The 26,811-nt window shown below is 43.5% G+C and overlaps 1 protein-coding gene across 12 annotated transcripts in view; it reads right to left on the bottom strand.

Moving 5' to 3' along the window:
* The window catches only part of GNB1 (G protein subunit beta 1), a 78,795-nt gene that overhangs the window by 11,381 nt on the left and 40,603 nt on the right, over positions 1-26,811 (bottom strand). For 11 of the 12 annotated variants that reach the window (XM_070611127.1, XM_070611128.1, XM_070611134.1 and 8 more), the window contains 6 exons: positions 25,042-25,090; positions 13,923-14,024; positions 8,339-8,377; positions 6,082-6,188; positions 1,390-1,453; positions 258-420 (listed from right to left, as the gene is read on the bottom strand). In XM_070611127.1, coding sequence (XP_070467228.1) covers positions 258-420; positions 1,390-1,453; positions 6,082-6,188; positions 8,339-8,377; positions 13,923-13,979 — 430 coding nt within the window. In that variant the 5' untranslated portion in view covers positions 13,980-14,024; positions 25,042-25,090. The remainder of the gene's footprint in view (positions 1-257; positions 421-1,389; positions 1,454-6,081; positions 6,189-8,338; positions 8,378-13,922; positions 14,025-25,041; positions 25,091-26,811) is intronic. The other variant, XM_070611138.1, reaches the window with a different exon arrangement.

Raw genomic sequence — 26,811 nt, 5'->3', positions numbered from 1 at the left:
AAGGTGGCTGCTACTAAGGGAGTTAGCTAAGTACCCGAGATCCTTGAAAATGGGACATGACAGTGACTTAAATCCAAAGGTTTCTTACTAGTAAAAGCATATCATGGCCTGTCTTGATTTCATTTTCAGAATATTCCTGGCCATTGTTGCAACCAATCTCATTAAATAATTGTTGACAAGAGGTAAATGTCCAAAGCATGTACCACACGTCAGGTGAACAGTGTATGTCACTTTAGGTTACTGATGAGAATGTGTACCTGTATGTCCGGCCAGTTCACGGCTCACACGTACATTCCCTTCACGAGTTTTCAGATTGTAAATGGAGCAGATGTTATCCAGGCCACCGCAGGCCACATAGTTCCCAGAAGGGGCGTATGCACAGGTCATGACCCACGAGGAGCGCAGAGGGATGGCATGGACCTAAATGACAGAACACAGATGATGCAAACACGCTCAAGTTCAAAACATGAACTCCTGACATTATGGTTCTATTTCTAGTCTTCAACTTTGTTGCACAGGACATGACAAAATAATAGCCAAAATTATTTTAAGAATAATTTCTATGTGTGGCCAGTCAGAAAAAGTATAATTTAATTAGAAATCCAGTGCTGCACACCAATTTAACCTCCAGGTTTATCAGAGTCTTCACTTCCAGTTAGGCAGGCACTTAAGTAGTAGTCGTATGGCTTCTGATTAAAATTACATATTAAAAAGAAGACAATTGACTGACCTGTCAAAATGGCCATAAATTCATTTACAAAACAAAATGTTTTTACTGAAGTTAGCAAACTAGACATTATTGTAACTAACCCCAGCGCACACCTCCCCATGCTTTGGATAGATTTGTGATAAGTACTGTAGTCTTTTATAGACATTTACTATTGTCCAGTAAAATACAACTAAATTTGATCTTTTACACGTTTGACCAATGATAATACTTTTTCATTCAATATGATACAACCTTGGATCAAAGTTTTAAAACAGTTTCATTTATTCTTCAACATATAATGCCTTTCAGATTATCTTTTCTAAAAACTAATGACTAAATGAAAAGCTGTACTTCTGTATTTTTAAATAAAACATGAAACTTCCCAGACTGAGCTAAAACTGAAATCCAGGTCTCCCAGAAACGTTAAGGAGGCATCTCCCTCCCACCTGCTCTGTAAAGAAATCACAGACTCCAGCAGATGGGCCTGGTCCAGCAGTGGAGACGAGTAAATGTGCCAGTCACATGACGTGGCTTCTATCTGACCTATGTGACTTTATGCTAAACACAAAACTCACTGTGACCCCTTCCTCTCCTGGGTCACACATTTCACATAAGTGAACCCGAGTTTAAAAACCCGCCTTTTCCCAGGTGGTTTTTCGGGGGGATTTTGCAGTCCCTACCTTGTTTGTGGTGTAGCTATCCCAGATGATAAGTTTACCATCCTGTGAAGCACTAACTAGAAGCCTGGAGGAAAAAGACAAAAGCAAACCCATCAGCACCGCAGAGACCAGCCAAAGGCAGCCGATGAGAACGACACCACAGTGACACCAACATGTGCTCCAACACTGCATTTGACTGAGATGAAGCACAGGTTTAAAAAGTTCTCATTGTGAGTCCAACTTTGAAAGCGTGAAAGAAAATATTCCCACAGATAATAGAGTTCAGAGTCAAGAGCACTTGGCTTCAAATGTAGACTAGATCACCAAAGCCACTGCCTTGGTCAGCTAAGACAGGCTGACTTCCTATAACTGCTTCTGGTTAGTTTCTGTTCATTAGAAATCAAATTTGAGACATACAGATCTTTCAAGAACCAAAGGCGGTAGAACATATTTAGTATACAATTTTCTGTTCCATTCTGACATATAGAAAGCCTAGATATAAAGGATAATAAACTTTCAGATATTCCAAATTCATGAGACATTTCTCACCCAAAAAGCCCCATGAAAATTTCCCAGACTGAGCTAAAATTGGAATCCAGGTCTCCTAGAAACGTTAAGGAGGCACTTACCTCCCACCTGCTTTGCAAAGAAATGACAGACTACAGCAGATGTGCCTGGTCCAGCAGAGAAGACTAGTAACTGTTATGAATTTTTTTCATGACTCTTTTCTTGCCCTGGGCAACTGCACTAAGTTTGGGATCTGTGGGTTGAAAAGGTGCTCTCACTGTAGAATTAAGACAGGATACTGCAAAAGAAAAGCATAACTAACGGGCAAAGGAAATTCAAGTAAGAGTAAATTCTGGGAACCACAGCTACTCACGAGATAGCCTAAAGAACTCTGTCCTACATAGAATATGAGGTTCTCAAGGAACGGCAAGAAGGCTCCACTCACAATTCTAGGCAGAGATGCATGGGTATGCTAAAAATAATGATAGAAAGATTTTTTTACTTTTAAAGATTTTCTTAAAACACACAGGTTTTAACCATTTCAGCCACAAGCACATTTGGCTTCTTGAACTGATCAAAACCTGAAGGCAAAACTCATTCAAGTCGCTCTGATAACTTTGACACTTTTCATCAAACTTTGTTTCGATGCACAGAGCACAAACTTCCTTTACCAGGAGTTAACAGTGAGTATGGAAAGGAGTAAAATGTTTTCAGCGCTGCGTCACAAAATTTATCACAGAACTAAACCAAAGGCAGGCCCAAATCCTATTATTTTTCACATATAATTTCTTAAAGCAAATTCCTGTATCAAGGTTCAGTTATAAACACATTAGGCATTTAAAAATATTCGGAATAAGGTCCGCTCTGCTCTCTTTCTGTCTGGCCCTTCTAAGCACAGGCTTTGAATGGAATCAGAGCCAATGTAAAGAAGCTCATCCTCCAGAAGGGTCGGGTCACCTTCAGAAAGGTCTCCTGGTCAGAGAGCTTAATATTTGCTGACTCGCCCAGGGGTTAGAGAAATGTTAAGCTGCCACTGATCCTCCAGAAGGTGAGAGAAGACACACCTCTTAACACCAGACAGGACAACGGTCGGAGAGTCAGGCCAGTTTGCCTCGTGGAGCTTTCAGCCACTCATGAATCAGTTACCATAAGGCCCCACCCACCCCAAACACAGAGGCAAGAGCCAGGAAGGAAGCCAAGGGCTCCAGACGCTGAAAACAGGGGTCAGACAGTGGGCCAGAACCAAACCCGCCCACCCTTCACCTCCCGGGCGGAGGGAGGGCTCTTGAGCCTAGCTGGTCAGTCGTGTTTCGCTGTCACTTATAAGAAGACTTCAGCAGGCTTTAGAAAGGGGAGAAAAAGCTTAACATTAATTCCAGTGACTGAAAGAGACTCTCAAATGTTATAAAAGGTAGAATGTAACCTCTGTTTATGAAGGCAGGAAATATGAAGATGACTCAAGTAAAAAGTATACCCTGGGGCTGGCCACATGGCGCAGCGGTTAAGTTTGCACACTCCACTTTGGCGGCCCAGGTTCACAGGTTCGGATCCCAGGTGCAGACCTACACCACTCGTCAGCCATGCTGTGGTGGTGTCCCACATACAAAACAGAGGAAGATTGGCACAGATGTCAGCTCAGGGCTAACCTTCCTCAGAAAGAAAAAAAACAGTACATCCAAAATTTTTAAGAACTATTTTGGACTTTAAAGAGGCAAAAATTTACCTATCCAGAAAACACAACTATCTAGAAAAAATAATCTCTGAAAAGCTCTGGAGAGCAGGGATCCTTTTGTTTTTCATGGTCAAACAGAGCCCCCATCTAAGGGCATTATGAAGTGAAACTGTCCGGTCTAAACAGCAGCCACAGAGCACAGGCCCACACACCCATCACCCTGCCCAGGAAAGGGCACAAGACAGCACACCCCGCTGGCCCCCACGGGCTCTCCCATGCCACCCCTCCCACAGAGCAGCCACGACCCTGGGCTTGGGGTGGCTCATTCACGCCCCTGCTCCTCTTCCTTCCCACCCTGGGGCTGTCCAAGCACAATTCGTGTTTCAACCAACGGGACAGAAAGCCTCGCATGTGGTGATCAGGAAGCCTGCACGACCCAGTACCCGCCCGCCCTCCCTCCGCATCCTGACCCCTCGCCTCGCCTCCACTGCTCTGGCCACGTACCTGCCTTAGTTCTCTGAACGCAGCAGCTGCCTGTAGCTCTCAGTCACCCTTCAGGGCACAAGTGGTGTGTCACCTCTGCAGGAAGCCTTCTAGACTCCTCAACCGAGAGCCTGGCCACTGCAAGACAGCACACTGCCTAGGGAGCCAAGAGAGCTACTGGGCTTCAGAGTACTGGGCTCTGGGTACTGAGTTCCCAAGAACCGGGCTCCTGAGTACAGACTTCCTGAGTACCAGGCTCCTGAGCACAGAGTTCCTGAGTACTGGGCTCTGAGTAGCAGGCTCCTAAGTACTAGGCTCCTGAGGACCAGGTCCAAGTACAGCCCAGCTCAAGTACTGTCTATCAGATGTCCTATCTAGTCAGGACACTGATGTTCCCACAGATGGAGGAACAGCCCCAGAGGAAACAGACTGTTTGGTTATCATCTATTTTGATGATAAATTCTAAGGTGAACAGATTAGTAAGGGTATTTTTATTTCTTTCTTATTCCTTTATTCTTTCTGAATGCTCCCATCATTAAAATGCTCTAAGTTAGCTCTCATTTGCATTGTAATTGTATGGGATACTGTACAGAACAAACTAAAGATAGAATCTTTTGTTCCACAGCTATTTCACTCTAAAGCAGACAATTTCATGAACAAAGACAAAACTAAGCAGAAAATTCCTCTCTGACAAACACAAAAAAAATACTACTCAAAGAAAGGCACTTGAAGAATCATATGTTAAGTATCTGAAAGAACATGTTATAGGTACGAAATCATACAGCATTTTTTTTTTTTGGGGGTGAGGAAGATTGGCCCTGAGCTAACATCTGTGCCCATCTTCCTCTACTTCATATGTAGGACGTCTGCCACAGCATGGCTTGACAAGCAGGGCTGGGTCTGTACCCAGGATCTGAAGTGGCAAACCCCGGGCCACCGCAGCAAAGCATATGAACTTAACTACTGTGCCACCGGGTGGCCCTGCCCATCCTTCTCTTTTTTTGCTTGAGGAAGATTAGCCCTCAGCTAACATCTGTGCCCATCTTCCTCTATATATGTGGCACAGCATAGCTGACAAGTGGTGTAGGTCCACACCCAAGATCTGAACTCAGGCAAACCCTGGCTGCTGAAGAGGAACCCTCCACACCACTACGCCAGGGGGCTGGTCCCCACACAGCATTTTATTTAATTATTTGGGTGGAAAAGGTAGAAGAGAAACCTTCCGGTAGCCCCTAAAAGAAAAAGAGAAGAGAGTTGAATAGATTTCCTTTCAGCGATGCTACAGCTTTAGGGAAATGGGGTGGAGAAAGGGGAGGGGAAGCAAGGACCCGGAGCATGACAGAGATTAGACACCTGGCAGAAAAAGAAGTCCCAATAAGGGGCAGAATTTAAAGTGGAAATGACAAGCCCATGAAGGGAATTTTCTCGTTGGGATGGTAGATAAGAGGAAGGTGGGGCAAAAACGCCAGCAGAGAGACCGGTGACAGCAGCTACGATGCACATTCTCAGGTGTCTGCCAGGGGCTCCAAGAAGAAAACCAGCAGCAAACCTGTGCACAGCCCTTGGGACACACATGTCAGTATTCTAAGGCTCAACACACTCAACCCTCCCAGGACCGCATGAGGCACATTTTATCATCCCTGAGCCAGGGCACTGAGACCACGAGAGGGTACTGGCCAAGATGCCACAAGGAACAGCCTGGAAAGAGGAGGAGCCACCGCACAGAGAGGTTAGGTAACTTCCCCAAGGTCACACAGGCACTGCATAATGGAGTTGGGAAAACAAAGTGGGGGGGGGGGAGGAAAGATCAGAACTAACACAGACATGACTAGGACGGTGAAGAAATGACAGTGTACGACCTGCCTAGGTAAGCAGAAAAATGGACAGGGAATGTGCACCTGTGAATGCTATACTGGCCTGCCCAGATATCTGACACAACTTCCTGATTTTTTTTTACAAATCACAGCAAACGAGCTCAGATTATTTTCCCCTAGAAAAGCAACAATCCTTGAACATACCCAGCACTACGTTTTGCTCATGCCCCCACACACCTGGAATCCGTGCCCCAGTGCATGGCATAAATCTTGGCCAAGTGTCCCCTCAGCGTTCTCCTGGTGCGCATCTGGATTCTTCCCACAGGGTCGATGTTGTTTGTGATCTTAAAGATAAGAGTTACTGCAAATTAACCTTCTGCAATGACACATCTCCCGAGGCCTTCTCTCCCTCCCTCCTATCCCCTGGACAACACCGGCACCCGTCAGGGCCCTGCTGCTCACCCGCTGGGCCACCCCATTCCTGCCCGTCCCCCAACTAGCTCTCCACTGTGACTTCTCCATTTGGCCGTGGCATATGCCTTCCTTTCGCGACGCTCACTCCATCCACTGCTCTGCCTGGTCTTCAGGACCACTGTGCTCCCCTTGCTCTGCCCAATGTGCACACAGGCCCAGTGCTGGCCCACAGGCGCCTAACTCCTCCCCTGCTCTCTCCTCCATCTCACCAACTGCTCACCAGGCCCAGCTCCTCCCACCTCTCAGTCCTGACAGCGCTGTCAGCCTCCATCACAACCTCATGCACGCCCCCATGCTGACAGCGCTGCTCACCGTGACCCGGCTGTGCACTGACGCGGACAACAGTTAGAATCTACTCTGTGCTACTGTTGCTTACGGCACAAAAAGGTATATGCAAATCTGCTGATCCACGCCAACATACAAAAAACCTGACATTAATGATTTGGGGCTGAAAAATGGAGTAAGTGTCTCACAATAATGGGTTTTTAAAAAAGTATAGTCCAAAGAATGTCTGAGAATTCAAACTCAGGTAATTCTATAGAATCACGAACATAATTTTTCTTTCACATTTCTGTTCAAGTCTTTCGACAAAAATATTTGTTTTCTTAATGAGGTACAATTCACAATTTAAAGTATACACAATTCATAATGTTGTGCAACCATCATCTCTACCGAGTTCCACAACATTTTCATCCCCCAAGAGGAAATCCCGTGTCCATTAAGCAGTCACTCCTCACTTCCCCTCCCCAACTCCTGGCAACCACTAATCTATTCTTTGTCTCTACAGATTTGCCTATTCTGGACATTTCATATAAACGGAATCATACAATATGTGACCTTTCACATCTGGCTTCTTACATTTAGCAGAATGTTTTCAAGGTTCATCCACATTGCTACACATGCCAGTAATGCATTCCTTTTTATGCCTGAGCAATATTCCATTGTACAGATACACCACAATTTGTTCATCTACTCATCCACTCATGGAGATTTTGGTTATTTCCACCTTTTTTTTTTAAGAGATTACAAAGACAACTTGAATTTCTTTTTTTTTTTGCTGGGAAAGATTTGCTCTGAGCTAACATCTGCTGCCAACCTTCCTCTTTTTCCTCCCCAAAGCCCCAGTGCACAGCTGTATCTTTTTTAGTTCGAAGTCCTTCTAGTTCTTCTATGTGAGCTGCCGCCACAGCACGGCTGCTGACAGACGAGGGCTGTGGTTCCACACCCGGGAACGGAACCTGGGCTGCCGAAGCAGAGTGGGCTAAACTTTAACCCCCAGTCATCAGGGCTGGCTCTGTCTCCAACCTTTTGGTTACTGTGAATAGTGCTAAGAACATGCATGTCCATGTACTTGCTTCAGCACCAGTTTTCAATTCTTTTGGGTGTGTGTCTAGGAGTGGAATTGCTGGGTCATAATCTATGTTTAACTTTTTGAGGATCCACCAAATTGGACTTTAAAAATCAAAGTTCTGGGGCCAGGTGGGTGGCATACTGGTTAAGGTTTTGGGTTCCACTTTGGCAGTCCCAGGTTCACAGGTTTGGATCCCGGGCATGGACCTACACACCGCTCATCAAACCAGGCTGTGGCAGCATCCCATATACAAAATAGAGGAAGACTGGCACAGATGTTAGCTCAGGGACAATCTTCCTCACCAAAAAAAAATAAAAAAAGAAAAGAAAAGAAGAAACAAGAAATCAGAGTTCTGAAGCAAATTTTGTTAAAGAGAGGAGCTACAAAATACCTTATTTTAAGACTGTAATAATATTTTGCAACTCTGACCTCTGTAATAGTAAGTAATTATTTAAGCCTTGAGAGATACTTATTTTTCATGTAAAAAAAACCACTACTTCCTATGCCTAGCATGAGAACGACTTCTGAATGAAAATGCGTCAAGCAGTGGTTTTACATCCTCACTGTGAGTACAGAGAATCAGCTCAGGTCCCTCCAGAGGTTCCAGGTGTAGGCAACACCATGCACCAACCTCTACCAACCGGCGGCTCTGTGTGAACTGGCTCTTACCTGAGAAAGAGTTGCATCTGCACACGCTTTCCTGGCATCCTAGGAAATAACAACAGTAAAGGGCACATTAGTCATGTTTCAGATACACTGAACCCTCAGTCCCCACACCAAAGCCTCAGGAAGCCTCTATGAACTCTTAGAAGTCTGCAAAAGCAGAATGTAAAAGGATGGAGTGCTCTCCCTCTAACACCCGGTAGCCCAGGGCCATTTTCACGCTAGCTGGGCAATACTTCAGTCTGCGATCACACTCTAATAACACAAAGAACTAATAACAGAGAGCTAATAACCCTCAAATATGTTCAAGGCCTGCAGCTCATCTCATCTAACCAGTACAAGCCCCCATGACCCAGAAACGTGGCCCATACTGCAAGGACCACACTGGAAGCTAGGGCGGCACCACAGAACCCCAGAGCCGTGTGCAGCCTCCTCTCCTGCCTGCTCAGGCTCCCACACATTCCACAGACCAACACACACGTCTCCCTCTGCCTTTCTAACGGCCCAGGAGTCGTGGGCCCAGCGAAAAAAGTCTAGAAGGCATTAGCTGTCCAGCCCAGAGAATTTTTCTTCTAGATCATGTTAGCCAAGGACTTCGTCTTCAAGCCACACACTCGCTGATGCTAAACTCAATGGAAAAGAGCAGAGGGTCTGGAGTTAAGACAACAAAATTCAGGAAGACTTTCCAGATGTTCTATCTTGTTATCTGTTTTCTTATCTAAAATACAACCTTGTGAAGCAGGTAAGAACTACAAAGGGATACACGGAAGCTAATGGAAATGTTTTCACTGTCTCTAAGTGATTAAAGTTACTAGAAAATAAATCTTGAAATCTCAAATTAGCATACATGTTTTTACAAATAGAAAGCCTTATGTTATGAAATGAGACAGTAGCTTTAAAAGGGTCAAAATTTGAGTCTGGGAATAATTTCACAGGACATGATGACAATTTCTAAGAAGAAAAACGGTTCTATCATGTAGTCATCTGACCACCTGCTTTCAAAATGGTAACTGGCCACATGACGGCCTTTAGACGCAGCCAAGTGCTCACGCGGGCGGTGTCCCAGGAGAGCGCTCTCTAAGGGCAAACTGCCTCACTGCGGGTAATTTTTATTTCATGAAACTGGTAGGAATATTTACCAACCAAGAACATGGAAATATATTTGAAGAGATTGTTATTATAAATGTACCAAAGATCTAGATTCCAAATTCAACTTTATCTTATTAGAAGTCATTGTGCTTAATTAATTACATAATTAAAACACAAAAAATTATGGAATCAAGTATTTTTATGCCAGCACCTAAATCTGGTGTAAGGAGCAAGTGGAGGGGCAGATTCAGAGCGTCAAGGCTTTCATCAGCGTGTTCTACCTGCCATGTACTTAGCTTAATACGTATTTCTGAACACCATCCTTGCTGATGTTATACATGGCTTATAATTTTAAAAGAGAATAACAAGAATTTTTTAACGGAAAAAAATGAACTATGGGACTTTAGCAACTTCACCTTGGTTAGTGCCCGAAGACTAAATTAAATCTCCTAATGTACCATATAACAGACTGTAGAGACACTATTGATAAACAGAGGGAAAAACCATTTTAGAAACCAAACACAGGGCCGGCCTGGGGGCACAGCAGTTAAGTGCGCATGTTCTGCTTCGGCAGCTCGGGGTTCACAGGTTCAGATCCCGAGTGCAGACATGGCACCACGTCCCACATATAAAGCAGAGGAAGATGGGCACGGATATTAGCTCAGGGCCAGTCTTCCAAACAGAGGAGGATTGGCAGCAGATGTTAGCTCAGGGCTAATCTTCCTAAAAAAAAAAAAAGAAAAGAAACCAAACACAGACAACTTCAATTCAGTCTTCATTTCAGCAAACAAGTGCTTCTGGAGACGGGAGCAGCATTTCTCAGAACGAGCATCTTCAACTTCCAACAATCCAGGAAGAAGTCTTCTAATGGAAACATCTCTTTAACTACTTAACAAAGACAGAAATCTTCAATCTCTCTTAGATCTATTTCAAATTTAACGGACTGGTGAAAATGTGCATAATGGGTATATTATTTAGTGCAAAGGCTTCTATACTGTCTATGATGAGAAATGTCACTGAAGGTAACAATTCACCTTTTTCGTCCCCTTAAACCAGAGGAATACATCCAAACCATTAATCGGGCAGTTCCTTAACCTGTCTGGATGTTTGTCAAACACAAAACAACACACAGCAAGGCTCCATCCTACTCAGGCCACAGAGAAAGCCCCCAGCTCTGCTCAGTCACTGGATGGCAACATTTGGGACGCTGCCACACCGTGAGTCTTGCTCACTCGCACGGGTTGGCACAGACGCTTTGTAAAAAATGTGCACCTGTACATTTCATGGAGTTTTTCTTAATCCATCAGGCAGCCTGTGTATTTTAGGACATGCCATGTTTCAATCAAACACCCTTTGAGAGTTAGTTGTTTCTTCACAAGTCCAATCAAAAGGCGGCTGAGACAGTCCTTTGAGGTCTTTCAGCTCACCAACCAATCTAAGAAAGCGAGCAGCCCCTCTCAGAACCCGCTGCCACTTCTTGTGTGGCACTTATTGCGCCCCGCGTTCTGTAACAAGTATGGATTCCTTCGCCAACAGGGAAGAAAAGTGTTTTTCTCATTTTTTAAAGAAAGTCTTCCCTTCCCTTTGGTGTAACAGACTCAAACAGCCTTTGCCATCCCTGTATTGTGCAAAGAAATTAGCGCAGGACGCAGCTTCAGAGACAAAGCCCGTGCAGAGGCGTGCAGTTTGGCTGCTCTCCTCAAGGACAGCCCAACGTGGGAGCCGTGAGCCACACGAAAGGCAGCGAGTGCCAACAGAGGGGTGCTGTTTAACATAAAAGCCATGCTGAATTCTCAAAGTTTAGGACAAAAAAAGTGTAAAACAATAAAAATATTAATTATATGTTGAAATAATATTTTAGATGTATGGTTTTAGATACAGTCTGTTAAAAATGAACTCCACCTATTTCTTTTCACATTTTTAATTCCACATGTGGCTCACAGCACAGCCCTGTCCTTTAGGAGGACGGCCTAAGCTTTATATCGTCATTGGCTCTAAAAAAATGGGAAAAGATGCAACATCAACTTTCAGCCTTTATTTTTCTTCCTAATTTGGATGTCTTTCACCTATGCCATACAAACTTTATCTGCTATGAACAGATCTGAATCTACTGTTCATGAATAACAACTCATAAACAACAAAGTTCTGATTTCTAAATTCTGGAGGGTAGATAGACATATTAAACAAGTCTGATCAGAGCAAACCATTAAAAACAGTAAGTCTGGGGGCTGGCCCAGTGGCATAGTGGTTAAGTTCACGTGCTCCGCTTTGGCAGCCTGGGGTTTGAATCCCAGGCATGGACCTACACAGTGCTCATCAAGCCATGCTATGGTGGCATCCTACATACAAAAAATAAAGGAAGATTAGCTAACACAGATGTTAGCTCAGCAACAATCTTCCTCAAGCAAAAGAGAGGAAGACTGGTAACAGATGTTAGCTCAGGGCCAGTCTTCCTCACCAAAAAACAAACAAACAAACAAACACTAAGTCAGCCTTATTTTTATTGAGCTATATCAGATCTTTTAAATGTTAAGATTTGAAATTCTTACAGTAAAAAGATATTTTGTTTCCTTTTTGGCTGTAGATCTCAGATAATTTCATTATCTTTTCTCAAGTTCAAGAAAAAGTTGGCTAAAATGATGCTGATGCTTCTTTCTCCAATTACCAGTAGGATTTCTGAACAAGTAACTGGCCATTTAAAAGGAAATAATTAGGCTCTATCCTTATAGTGATCTCAAAAAATAAATTGTTGTTTAGACATGGATGGAAAAATGATGCTTTGAAGGATGGCTCAAGCCTTGTAGCTAAAGCCAAAAAAGTCAGAGAGAAAGCTCCTTCATCACAGGGACAAAAACCCATCTAAATATATTGAGAATACTGTTTTTCCTGATAAAGCCTCCTTTTTTTTTCCTCTGGCTCTTCATATTAACAGTCTCAGAACATTCATATCAAAAGTCTGAGACCAGAAACATCTAACTCATATTAAATGTTTCTCTAGAAAATATTCATTAAAGGCACGGCCTCACAAAATCAGAGGAGAGCAGGACGCATTCCTTTTTTTTTTTTTTTTAAAGATTTTATTTTTTCCTTTTTCTCCCCAAAGCCTCCTGGTACATAGTTGTGTATTCTTCGTTGTGGGTCCTTCTAGTTGTGGCATGTGGGACGCTGCCTCAGCGTGGTCTGATGAGCAGTGCCATGTCCGCGCCCAGGACTCGAACTAACGAAACACTGGGCCGCCTGCAGCGGAGCACGCGAACTTAACCTCTCGGCCACGGGGCCAGCACCTGGGACGCATTCCTTTTAGACCTGCTCCTCCTCCCTTTTACAAGCTCATAGGCTCTGCAACAGAGCATTATACACCAGTGACAGATTGGAATTTAACGTTTTAGAACTCTGTGAATGTTATTTTTTGTACAGGGCAGAAGAATTATGCATGGTTGTTTTTATCTTCAATTAGATGTACCTGCTCTAACAGTCTATCTAATCAAAGGTTGTAGACTCCGGGGCTGGCCCGGTGGTGCAGTGGTTAAGTGCACATTCTGCTTTGGCGGCCTGGGGTTTGCCAGTTCGGATCCCAGTTGCGGACATGGCACCGCTTGGCAAGCCATGCTATGGTAGGCATCCCACATATAAAGTAGAGGAAGATGGGCACGGATGTTAGCTCAGGGCCAGTCTTCCTCAGCAAAAAGAGGAGGACTGACAGCAGATGTTAGCTCAGGGCTAATCTTCCTCAAAAAAAAAAAAGAAAAAGTTGTAGACTCCAATAATCATCCCTAGGGAACATCTCTTCAAAATTTTTTTTTAAGAACAAATCAGGCACATCTAAAACACTTTATATTGTTGTTGCTAAGATTAATGTATGCATGTATGTACACATGTATGTAGGGAAGGACTAGCCCTGAGCTGACATCTGTTGCCCATCTTCTTCTTTTTTCTTTTCCTCCCCAAAGCCCCAGTACATGGTTGTATGTCCTAGCTGTAAGTCTTTCTAGTTCTTCTACGAGAGCCACTGCCACAGTGTGGCCACTGACAGACGAGTGATTTGGTTCCGTGACCAGGAAACAAACCCAGGCTGCCAAAGCGGTGAGAGCACCAAACTTTAACTAGGCCATGAGGGCTGCCTCTAAAACTCTTATTTTTAAACAAGTTTTCTGCCCTCAACTTAACAGTCACAGGAGAGAGAGGCAGACACCACACTCAATATAGCGACTCAAAGAATTTCACGAAGCTAATTCCCACGATTAAGAAAAAGTGTACAGAAAGATGTTTATAAATTCCATGGGAACGTTTTATGGATATTCAAATAACAATATACCAGAAAACAAAATACTAAAAATAATGTACTAGGCCAAATATCTGGATAATTAGCATATCCTGGGCAATTGAAATTCAATTTCAATCCAAAACATTGAATAATCACTCTGTAACCCTCTTCTCTAAAACAGGTATCCGACCTGAAATCCAAATGATTAATAAAACTAAACACACATTAGCTACATACTCTAATTTGGTTTTTAAGCTGCTCAGCCTCCTGCCGTAACTGGTCAAGTTCACTCATCTTCTGATCTTGGTGCTCTTCAAAGCCACTCAAAGAATCTGAGATCTGAAAGAGAAATACAAGCACAAAAATTAAAACACAATGGTTAAGCAACTTAATGAAGCAGGTGAGAAAAAGAAATTGAAAATTTTAAGAGCTATAGTTTCATTATAAATCAGGGTACTTTTCTTTAGCATTCATCAGAATTTATAAAATGCCTACCAAGGGCTGGATTAATAAAATATGATTATTATTCACTAGATTTGTACAATGACAATGTCTAACAGATTACTCAAAAGATAGTGGTGGTTGAAAAAGGAAAAATCTGTTAAGCATTTTTCATGAAGGATCTGGGTCTCACTATAAATCCAAGAATTTAAGACTGATATTTAGAATAGCTCTCACAAGAAAACTCAGGGGTAATTAGTTCAGGAAACAGGGTACGGTGGCAACCTGGCAACCCAGTACCTCAAAGCCACATCAGTGATCTTGAACCCATGACTGCCCAGAAGATGTCGGAACGTTCACCCAGCAATTCTACAAGGACTCAGTGTGGTATCCAGCAGGCCTCTGTTTCACGGACAACTCGCTCTCCCACCAAAATGGGCCCTGGGATCCCAGCAGACTCAGGGACAACACTGCGGCCCTCACAGGCACAGGCCCACCGAGGCTCAGAACAAGCGGCCCTGCCGCCCACTGCTGACCCTGCCCCACCCTCAGTCTCACTAGACAGAGACAGTATTCTTGAAATCAGAGTCAGAAGGAAACCATCCTGCTCAACAAGAGACTTATTTTCCCAAGAGCATGTCACAACTGGAAGTTTCATTTCTGACCAAGACCATGGCTGTTAAGTCCATCATAAATACGACCAACTACCACAAAGCTGCAGATATAATTACTGACATCTTGTAATCATTTAAGAATACACCCAGCTCCCACATGCAGACACGGCTTGCACAAGGGCCTCACTTTCCTATGCAAATACACAGGGGAAAATTCTTCCATCAGAGATTTTGTGTAAAAGTCATAGGGTTCATATAATATACACCAGACATTTAATTAACAGTAGTTATTTATGTTCTTAAAATGGAAACATATCTGGGAGAAATTATCTGGATGACCCAAAAAGCATAATTGTTAGAGTTCCTAGTCTAGATAAACTTTTCTATTCTGCACAAAAGCATTCAAAATAATTGTTACATAGTCTGCATTACAGAAACTTGATGTATATTTATTGATGAAAACAAAAATACCCTTCTCAATAAAAAGCATCTTTTTTTTTTTTAAAGATTTTATTTTTCCTTTTTCTCCCCAAAGGCCCTGGGTACAGAGTTGTGGCTTTTCAGTTGTGGGTCCTTCTAGCTGTGGCATGTGGGATGCCGCCTCAGCGTGACCTGATGAACGGTGTCATGTCTGCGCCCAGGATCCGAACTGGCGAAACCCTGGGCCTCCGAAGCGGAGCGCTTCGCGAACCCAACCGCTCGGCCACGGGGCCGGCGCCTCAATAAAACATATCTTTAAAACACGTCTGACGGGCCGGCCCGGTGGGGCAGCGGTTAAGTTTGCACCTTCCGCTTCGGCAGCCTGAGGTTCCACCGGTTTGGATCCCTGGTGTGGACATGGCACTGCTTGGCTAGCCGTGCTGTGGTAGGTGTCCTACATATAAAGCAGAGGAAGATGGGCATGGATGTCAGCTCAGGGCCAGTCTTCCTCAAAAAACAAACAAAACAAAACACATCTGAGTTCTTGGTTCTTGCTCTCCCTGCACTCACCAGCCCACGTCCACTCATAGCCACAAACTGCTGCTAACTGCTGGGCAGGCCAGGCAGGAGGCAGCAGAGTGAGGGAAGTAAATGCTGGACCTCCAGAGTCACTGCAGGTCACCAGCACTGCCCCTAAATGAAAGCCCGCAGAACTGCCAGGAAGAGCCTGCCAGGGGCGGGGCCATGATGTGCAGCCGAGGCATCTCCAGCTGGGACACAGCAAAAGGCAGGGCCTGCTGCTGCAGCTCTCTGGGAAGGCGATGCATGGCGACACGGTCCTAGGCATATTTCTGACTAACAGTTGCTTCTAAGGGCATCGCTTTAGGCGGGTGTAGTAAGCACACGGAAAGCCCGGTGAAGGCGGAGCACCTCACGCCTCTGGAACCCGTGGAGCGTCAAGAGTCGGAGGGGGAGAGGCTGCCCCCCGACATTCCATCCTACAGGGAACAGTGGCAACTCTCTCTCTAGTTTTCACACGGAGCATCAGGAGTCGGAGGGGAGAGGCTGCCCCCAGACATCCCATCCTATGGGGTAACAGTGGTAACTCTCTCTCTAGTTTTCACATAGACTCTCTAAGCACTGCGAGGTGTGAATATTAATGCATGAAATAACAACAGTGCCAAGAGAACATGAAACGGTTTTTAAAATAGAAAGCTGTGACGAGGTGTTTGTTCTCTATGCGCATGGACGGCCTTGCATTGCTTCTGGCAGCCCAGGCATGCAGCTGCCACTCATCTATTCCACACATGATCAAATCTCATCACGTGGACGTTTCTGCAAACGTGAGGGCAGTTTTATTCCAGCAACACCCCCTCAGGCCCCGATGTCGGATAATCATTCTTAGGCTGCAAAGAAGCTACTTTATTCAATCCTTCCAAAATAATGTGAAGAAAAATACTGCTAATGTTGTCACGAGGCACACTGAATTTACACTGTTAATTTTAGTCAACAAACATAATTTCTGATCCTAATTTAAACACTAAAAAGCTAAGGTAATTTTTAAAGTGAAAACTAAAAACAGCAACCTCCTAGGATATAGCTAAACAAGAAGTACTTTCTGAGACACTAGGGGGTCTTTAGGTAAAGACCTAAATTCCAGTATTAGGTGGCATAACTTCTGAAATCTTAAATTTAAATATTTCTCTTAATAAGATGTTCTTTCTTATGTATTATAGAAGGACAGATACATGATAATCACCCACCTGTCCTGCTTTAAACTCGAGAAACGAATTTACTGAAAACCAAGTATCCTTAAAATGAGAAGCTCCATTTAAATCAGTTACTTCACAAAATTTCAGAAATAATATGAATATTTGCTGACTTTAATCTTTAGTCACAAGCAAAGAGAACAAAACCAGATCCGTTTCTCTTTCATTAGCAAATAGCATAAATTATTAATATCATCTTTTGATTATAGCTCCCTCTATAATCCGTGCCCACATTTGGATTTCAACTAAAAGACTCAAAATTCAAGTCTGTAAATTTAAGGGTATTTCTATTTCTACTAGCAATAAAAACAAGTGTCCCGGGGGCCGGCCAGTGGCCGAGTGGTTAAGTTTGAGAGCTCTGCTTCGGTGGCCCAGGGTTTCGCTGGTTCAAATCCTGGGCGCGGACAAGGCACCGCTCATGAGGCCATGCTGAGGAGGCATCCCACATGCCACAACTAGAAGGACCCACAACTAGAAATACACAACTATGTACTGGGGGGCTTTGGGGAGAAAAAGGAAAAATAAAATCTTTGAAAAAAAAAACAAGTGTCCTCTAAGACCCTATTGAATCTGTATAGTCTGGTGAGAAAGAGAAACCTACCGTTGGGCATTTAAAAACTTTAAAACTTACATGCTCTGTCCCCGTGTCAAAGGTGCATTTGCTAAAACCAAATCTGGAGAAGAAGCTTTTTGTAGATGGACTTTCACTGATGAAGGGACACCCCAGGTCCCCAGCACGCTGGCCCCCGTGGCCCTGGGCTCACTCTGACGGGCACCGTGCAAGACCGCCTTGATGTGGTATGTGCACGTCCACAGAAGAACGGCCCACTTCACCCTGAGCTGACGGACACTGAACCGGCCCCAGAGGATGAGCATGGAGAGGTTGGACACCACCACCATCCCAGAAAACCAGGCAGTCAACGCTCCCAAAGGGAAACCGGCATCCACGGGCGGCAAGGAGCATGCACGCTCACGCACAGAGCACAACTGACAGGAAGGAAAAACTTTCTAATTCCCACAAACTAAAAGCTCACCTAAATGCTCTTCTGTGAAGATACAGAAAACGAAACACACACGGGACAGGATAATATATAAATGATGATGCTTTTCTTTTCGTGGATATATAAAAGATAAACATCTACGCTAACGTAAGCAATCTGTTTCCTATCTACACAAAAATGTTCAGAGTGGTTATTTTTGGAGAAAGCCACAGGAACAGTGAGGCAGCTTTTATTTTTCACATTATCTGTTATATATATTTTTTCTTTTTTCAAAAAAGTTAACAGGTTATCTGGGACCTGGAACTAAAAAGCATTCACACTTTTTTCCCTATACTTTTCAGTTTAAAAAACTTTTTACTGAATGAACTATTATTACATAACACTAAGAACAATAATGAAGACAGTATAGAAATCTGGGGAAAATGGCTATCATATGTTAAATGAAAAACAAATTTGTGTGTAACAATTTTAGCTACTTTAGAAGAACAAAAATACTTAGTTTAAAAAAAAGACGTTTAAAAAGACTAGTAGCATTTTTGTTAGAATTATTGGTCATATTTGTATCTTCATTTTCCAAATAACAGTAATGCAGTACGTTACTTTAATAATAAAAAATGAATGTACATTTTAAAAGTCTTACTTACATTTAATTGCTCTTGCTTTTCTCTTCACTATCCTTAGTCCCCCAAAGCCACCTGGAAACCCCACCATCAGGGTTCCGTGGCCTGGGTCCCTTCTCTCCTCCAGTGTCAAAGCCACAGTTAAGCTGCGGCGAGCTGACTCAGCGCGTGGACCAATCCAATCCACTAAGACAGGGCCTGCTGAGTCTCTCATCCGTCCTTCTCTATGACCCATATCTGCCATTAGCTTTTATTTAGAGCTTGTTTTGGAAATATTTTTCACAGAAAGTTAAATAACTTAAGAGCAAGTATGTGAAGTGATCTGACCCTACTTTAGATTATATCCAACATCTTTGTAAGTCAAAATGTTAACATAAGATTTTTATTCGAATATTTCCCATTTGCAATATAATGTGCTTCCGGTGGCTCCACCATCACTTCGCGATAAACGCAGCACCATCTCCCTCTAATCCAAACCCTTGCAAAGTCTAGGAAGGACGATTCAGTGGTGCCCCCAGCACCCAAGTTATTACGAAGTCACTAACAACCACACTGAGGCTGCAAGTTTGTTAACGACAAAATGAGGTGATTGTAGCAAAAATAATTGCAATTCTGGTTCTGTCACATACAACGAATAAGACTTTCACTAAATCGCTTTTCACTCTGGTCTGTTTACTGCAAAATAGGAATGGTGTTATCTACACACAGGCTGCAATGAAAACTAAAGGAGGCAACCGGGAAGCACTCCCTAAGCCTTTCAGCGACTGGACTGTGAAGCACACCTTCCGAGACAGCAGTCACAACGCGCACTCCCGGTCTCAGGGCCACCAGGAGGGTGTCCGCTCCGGCATGCCCTCGGGCGTCCCGTGCTCTCAGAAACTTCCTCCTAAGTCAAACCAGGCCGCTGACCATCCAGTGCCACGTGGGGCACGAGCTGGCACACTTGCTCAGCCACACAAGTACCACACCTCACCTCCAAGACAAAGCAGCATTTTGAGAGGCAGGAGTTTGCATGACAAATTTAAACCAATTTCATCAGCTTTTCTATTTTTCTTCCATGCCAAATCCAACTTAATCTCCAAAATCAAGACAGTGCAAATCCAAAGGGCAACAGAAAGTACTCCTGCCCTCCTCCTGTTCCACACCATTCTAACAACACTATGAGCAACACAGGGCAGCGAGACAAGGATACCGTGATGGATAAAGGTATCACCGCTGAAGTGGATGCAGAGTGATGTGCATTGTGGACACTCCATCCAACACGACTTATTCAGAGACTTCCCCGGCACTTAAAGGTATATGCTGACATATTTAAGAGTAAAATGACACATCTGAATTTCACTTTAAAACAATACCAAGAAGGAGGGAAACAGGTGAGGGCAGATCAAAGTAAAATTGCTTGTGAGTTGGTAATTGTTTTAGTTTGGTGATGGAGTTCCTTATACTATTTGTTAACTTTTGTACATATTTCAGTTTTTCATTAAAACAGTTTTAAAAAATGTTAGAGACTGGGTCTTGATTCAAAATCCAAATATACAGACTTTTCAGAGAAAATCAGGAAAATTGGAATACGGTTTGGGTATCCGATGACATGAAGGAGCTGCTGTTCCTTTATTTGGTATCATGATGCGAAAAAAGTCTTACCTGTTGGAAATACTTCTCACTTATGAGTGGAATGATACGATTTGGGGATTTGCTTTAAAACACTCCAAGATAGGAAGGAAGGAGAAAAGAGACTAAACAAAATTGGCAAAATTCTGTAAATGTTGTAGCTGGGTGATTACATAATATTCCATTTTTATATATGTTTGAACATTCTCTTAATAAATTTTTTAGAAAGTCAATATTTCTTGGTATTGTTTGACTACCTTACAAGCACATAATAAATTTGTTATAAATCTCCTGATTTTAAAAGTATGGGAGCACAGGCATCCCGCGAGCAGATAATGTCACATTTTGACATTTTCTTCTGCAATGACATGGATCGTCCTGCCACTTTAGCTGGCTGGTTGTGAGGATTCAACTCCAATAATTCCCAAATTTGTCTGAAGAACTGAATGGTCAGCCTCGGAGGCTTAGATCCCTATGTTTCAAAAGCAATAAAAGTTAATACTAACTTTTGATAACATCTCACGACTAAATCAGCTTCTATGAAATAGTAGATATCAGAATATTCAATGAAATAAAAAGTAAATCTTAAACAGTTTTTATATGGGTAACTGGATATCTGATAATGAAGACTAAGACAGGAAATCTAATTACATATTAAATTCTTATTTGGGTCTGGTTTAAAGTATCCAGCAAATTTTTACATAGGTTATATGAAAACTGACGTGGGTGTACTACATTTTATCAGGATGCAGTATATTTAAATGTCTTCCCTCAACACCTAAAATATCTCATGAGATTTTCCTGTTTCTGAATTTTCTGATGCAAATTTCAAAAGAAAACTCACAGACAGCCCCAAACTTAGTTAAGTGATTTACTTTTAGATAATGTACACACAAGAGACTTCTGCTTTTCACATTTTATATTCATGGATAGTGTAATAAAATTTTCTTAACTTACTGTTTAACCCCAATTCAAGCGCATCGTCTAGAGCCTTAGAACAATGTAAAAGTTTAATCATCCTCAGTAGAAGTAAATTTATAGAACAATCATGAGTTCTATAAACAGAAAAATAAGATACAAGAAACCGTCTACACATCAAGTCAGTACATCTACCAGCCCTCCAAACGGTCTGACTCTGTAAGCGGGGGAGGAGCATCACTCTCGGCACTCTGCTACCTTTTAAAATACAGGTTCTTGTACTTTTCAAATCACAACAAAACCTACAGAGATAATTCATAAAGTCACTGACAGCCAACTGCCACTTACACTCAAACTGAATTTGTAGGACCCTAACGTGTCATTCTAGGAAGTCCACGCTGAATGCAGACATCACTCCAGGGGAAAAGCCCTAGGACGGTTTTGCACTATGGGGTGTCTGCTGCCCTGTGACAGCTCCAGCACCACTCCAACATGTGCCTCCCTGGTTACCCAGTCTCTCTGCCAGTCCTCAAGTGAGAGAGGAGTCATACAGGCATCTGCACACCACAAGGGACTTACCGTCTGACAAAATCAACCATGCACCTGGTAACAACAGGAAGCAATCCAGCTCCATGGACAAACCATAGAGCACAGGACTCTGTCAAACAAATCACGTTTGTAAGACACCCCCAGCTCCCTATCCAGAGATGTGCCTGAGCAAGGAGGCAGCAATATCAATAACTGCAAATTCCAATTAGGGAGTAACAGCAGTAATTACAGTGGGAGGTCTTGAAGGCGGGAGAAAGCGGCAGCTCAGGGACTGGGATGGAAGGACAGGGATGAGCCAGTGGGGGAGAGCAGGTATGAGCTGCCCTCCCCTATGTCACCTTTCCCTCTGGGATCACAGGAAATGGCCAGTGGCCCTTTCTGCTTACGTCTGGTGCCCATGAAAACCCACCTGCTCTTCCCGCCTGCTCTCCCTCGCCGTCTAACCGTGTCAGCCTACGTCCTCTTTGCTTACAGGGTCGAGCATAGAACCCAGCACACGCTAGGTGATCAAGAATGGTGAATAAGTCCAACCCCTTCAAACTCGCTGAGGCCAAACCGGAAGTCCCATTTAATTATTCCTGAGCCAAACTTCATCTGTGATGGATGCCATCTATGAAAGAAATGGCACACACCTGAAGGCAGGCCTAACAGAAAGGTGGTGGGGACTGGAGAGCAACCGCTCAACCCACGGAGGTGCTGGGCCTCCAAGCCCCTCAGAGGGGCTCCACCTCCAAGCCTGGGGAAGACTGCTTCCTGCAGTGTCCTTTGCCTCCATTATGCAGAGACAAGCTCTGTTTTACACTTCCTTCCTGCAAACCAGGACGAGCACGACTGACACTTGTTCTTGCTGGTCTCTGCGCGTCCAGCCCACCTGAGCAGGGCCTGCTGGCCAGAGGCAGTGTGGGCACAGGCAGCTGGGGGTCACACATTTGGGGTTCCAGTCCTGGTGCACTCTCTCATCACCAGGTGGTCTCCACCAAGTTCCTAACCTCTCCCTGCCTTCATTTCTTATTCAGGAAGTTGAGACCAGAAGAGGAGCCACCTCACACGCTATGAGGATGCAAGGAGAACCCACATAAGGCCCTTAAAACCTGACTGAACCATAGTAAATGCGCACAAATAGGACCTGTTATAAAATCAGTAATAGGACTTTTAACCTGAAATGATTTAAGTAACAGTCAGAAAACTTCGCCTCCTTCACCTGCCACAATTCCTACCCAGAGTCAGTGGAGCAGGCTCTTTTGCAGAAATCAAGAATATGGGTAAGGGTGGCAACCAGTATAATACAGGGGTTCACCAGGTGCAGGGCAGACCTGCTCATATTGTTTTCTTTTTTTTGAAGATTTTATTATTTATTTACCTATTCCATTATTTTTTTCGTGAGGAAGATTGTCACCGAGCTAACATCTGTGCTAATCTCCCTCTATTTTGTTTGTCTGTTCGTTTGTTTGTTTTGGGTTTTTTTTTGAGGAAGATTAGCCCTGAGCTAACATCCATGCCAATCTTCCTCTACTTTATAGATGGGATGCCTACCACAGCATTGCTTGCCAAGCAGTGCCAGGTCTGCACCCGGGATCCAAACCGGCGAACCCCGGGCCACCGAGAAGCACAATGTGCAAATTTAACGGCTGCGCCACTGGGCCAGCCCCTGTCCCTCTAGTTTGTATGTGGGACCTCCACCACAGCATGGCTTGAAGAGCTATGACTGCATGCACCCCTGGGATCTGAGCCAGGGAACTCCAGGCCGCTGAAGTGGAGCACATGAACTTAACCACTACACCACAGGGCTAGCCCCTCATAATGCTTTCCAATTGCTCATTGAGTTTTCACTTAGTTTTAAAAATATCTTTACTGAAGTGTAGGTAGCACAATAAACATGTCCAAGCTGACACATTCTGATATATATACCCCTCAAACCACCACCAGAATTAAGATAATGAGCATCCATCACCCCCAAAAGTTCCCTGTGCCCCTCTGTAATCCCACCCTCATCCCCAAGCAACTACTAATCTGCCTCCTGTCACTGCACATTAGTGGCATTTTCTGGAATTTTATATATATGGAATCATACAGCATGGACCTTCCTGGGGTCTGCCTTTGTTGCTCAGCGTTATTATTCTGAGATTCATCCATGTTGCTGCACGTACAAATCTTTATATGAACACCTGCTTTCTGTTCTGGGTAAACACCTAGGAATGGAATGGCTGGATCAGAGATGGTAGGCACATGTTTAACATGTGAAGAAATTGCCAAACTGCTTTCCAAATGGATGCAGCATTTTGACTCCGACAGCAGTGCCAGGAGAGCTCCAGTTCCAGTGCATCCCGTCAGCACTTGCTATGGGCAGTCTTCTTCATTTTAGCCATTCTAATAGATGGATAGTGGCGTCTCATTATGGTCTGAATTTGCATTGCCCTGATGGCTAATGATTTTGACCATCTTTTCAGGTGCTTATCTGCTATGTCTACATGTTCCCTGGTGAAGTGTCTGTTCAATTCACTCGTGTTTTTTATTGGGTTGTTTGTTTTCTTATAATTGAATTTTGAGAGTTCTTTACTTATTCTGGATACAAGCCATCTAAAGACATGTGATCTGCTAATATTATCTCCCAGTCTGTGGCTTGTCTTTCCATCCTCTTAACAGTGTCTTTGAAAGAGCAGAAGTTTTTAATTTTGATTAAGTCCAGTTTACAAATGTTCTCTTTTATGGACTGTGCCTTTGATGTCATAATCAAGAAATTTTTGCCTAACCCAAAGTCTCAATGATTTTCTATGTTTTCCTTTAGAGGTTTTCTAGTGTCAGGTTTTATATTTAGGTCTATGATTCATTGTGAGTGAAATCTATGATGTCAAGTTCACTATTTGCATATGGATACCTAATTGTTCAAGACCTAATTCATTCAATTCAGTTCTGCTTTTTAAGCTGAAATTATTTCAACTTACAAAGAGTTGCAAGAATAATACAAAGAACTGTATAGCCTCACCCAGATTCACTAACCCCTCACAGTAACACTTGCTTTACCACTCCCACTTTAGACAAACACGGGGATTTTTTTTCTGAATCGTGTGGTCTCACCTTTATCTGGATCATCAGCTAGTAGTCCAACTAATGTTTGATTTGGAGAAAGGACTTTCCTGCTCTCTAATGAAAAAAGTTGGAGAAATAAAACTCTTGTCCAGAAGGTGGAACCACAATCTCTGGGACCTCGGCCCTTCCTGCTGAACACTGGACGGAGCCTTCTAAGAAGATACCCTTCTTCAGGGTCAATTTGTTCTGAAAACCAACTCTGGACTTAAAAAAGAGAGATGGGCAAAACTGCAACAAAAACCAGATTATTAAAAAAAAAAAACCCTGAAGAAATTTAAATTCTGTACTTTAAAAACTTCTTAAAGGATCAATTACATCAAAATTACCTTAATTCAGAAGTGCTTCTGGTCTGGTCTCCAACACATGTAAAATTGTCTGCAACAGACAGAGAAAAGACTATATTTGCATTGCATTCATGTTGTGAGAAACAATATTTCATACCTTTCAAGGAGCACATAAATCCACCCCTTCCGTATCACCATTTCTCATCTAGAATTTCTTTACTCAGTACTTTGTATTAACTTAGTATTTAGTTTTTCAGTGTGGAAAAGAAGACATCTGATCTCAATTTCTTTAAAAAAAATCCTCAGAAATGCCTCAGGGAAAATACCTTGAATTAAACTTAAAGTACTGGGGGAAAGGGGTGTTTAGAATCCCTTTGCTAGAAAAATTACAGTAACAGTAGGAAAAAAAAAATCACAGCAATTCAAGAAGCCTCTAAGAGTAATCTCACCAGACCTTCCCATGTGGTGGACCTCGCCCGAACCTCAAAACAGCCACTAGCCACCTGTCTCCTGAGTGCTGGCAAGCCCACCTGTCTCCTGAGTGCTGGCAAGCCCACCTGAGAACAGTCCAGCCCATCCTCTGCCCCACTACTCCTGCTGCGCGTGCCCTCCACAGCCTGGGCCTCGATCAGGAAGCCGTCTGCAGGAGCAGCAGACATCACGACGGAGCCTCGCAAGTCTCCTCTCACCATACCGCAGCCAGAACTAAAGTATATTTAATTCCAGATTTCTTCCGAAATGTCTGCTTGTTCTTTCCCGGAAACTACGTTTCAAAACATTTACATATGTTTTTGTAACCTTTCCAAATTAACCTTTGTGCGAAAGACCACTTTGGGATGTTTCACAGGTTGCCACCTGCCTGTTGATTAATTCACTGTCTTGTGAGCCGACAAACTCATGTGCACACATCCAGTCTGCGGGTCATGAGAGGTAACAACAAGCTGAAACACCCCTCAGTGGAACTGTAAGTTCTAAGGCGTTTATTTAATAAAATGGTTTTATTTTGGAATTATGCGGCTTATGTTACAAGCAAGCACACGTTTTTCCGGCAGTAAAAGCGGGTATGGAAGGAAAACAGTTCAGTGGTCCCTCAAAAGGTTAAACAGAATTACCCCATGACCCGCAATTCTACTCCTAGGTATATACCCCAAAGAAGTGAAGACAGGTACTCAAAGACCACACGTGCGTGTTCACAGCAGCACTGTCCATAACAGCCAAAGGTGGCAACATCCCAAATGTCCATCAGTGGGTGAACGGATAAACAAAATGTGGCATATCCACACAACGGAACATTATTCAGCCATAAAAAGGAATGAAGTACTGACACACGCTACAATGTAAATGATCCTTGAAAACATGCTACACGAAGAAATCAGACACAAAAGTCACATATTTTCTGACTCCATTTATATGAAATATACTGGACAAGCAAAAAAATGCTGTTCAAGTTACTTACACACACACACACACACACACACAACCAGTGGATGTGGAAGCAGAAGCTGGAGACCATGGAAATTCAGCAGGGAACCAGTGTCAACTGCAGCTCGCTCTCACCAACGCCCAAGAGGAGCGCTCACTCAAGGCTTCACCGAACTATCGTGAACTAAAAGTGGGGAAGTGGGGCCGGCCTGGTGGCGCAGCAATTAAGTTCGCATGTTCCGCTTCTCAGTGGCCTGGGGTTCGCCGGTTCGGATCCCGGGTGTGGACACGGCACCACTTGGTAAAAGCCATGTTGTGGCAGGCGTCCCACATATAAAGCAGAGGAAGATGGGCATGGATGGTAGCTCAGGGCCAGTCTTCCTCAGCAAA

This window comes from Equus przewalskii, chromosome 2 (genome assembly GCF_037783145.1).
Source record: "Equus przewalskii isolate Varuska chromosome 2, EquPr2, whole genome shotgun sequence".
In the NCBI taxonomy this organism is placed as follows: domain Eukaryota; kingdom Metazoa; phylum Chordata; class Mammalia; order Perissodactyla; family Equidae; genus Equus; species Equus przewalskii.
The sequence above is the reverse complement of the archived record's forward strand: the minus strand, read 5'-3'. Positions and strand labels throughout refer to the sequence as shown.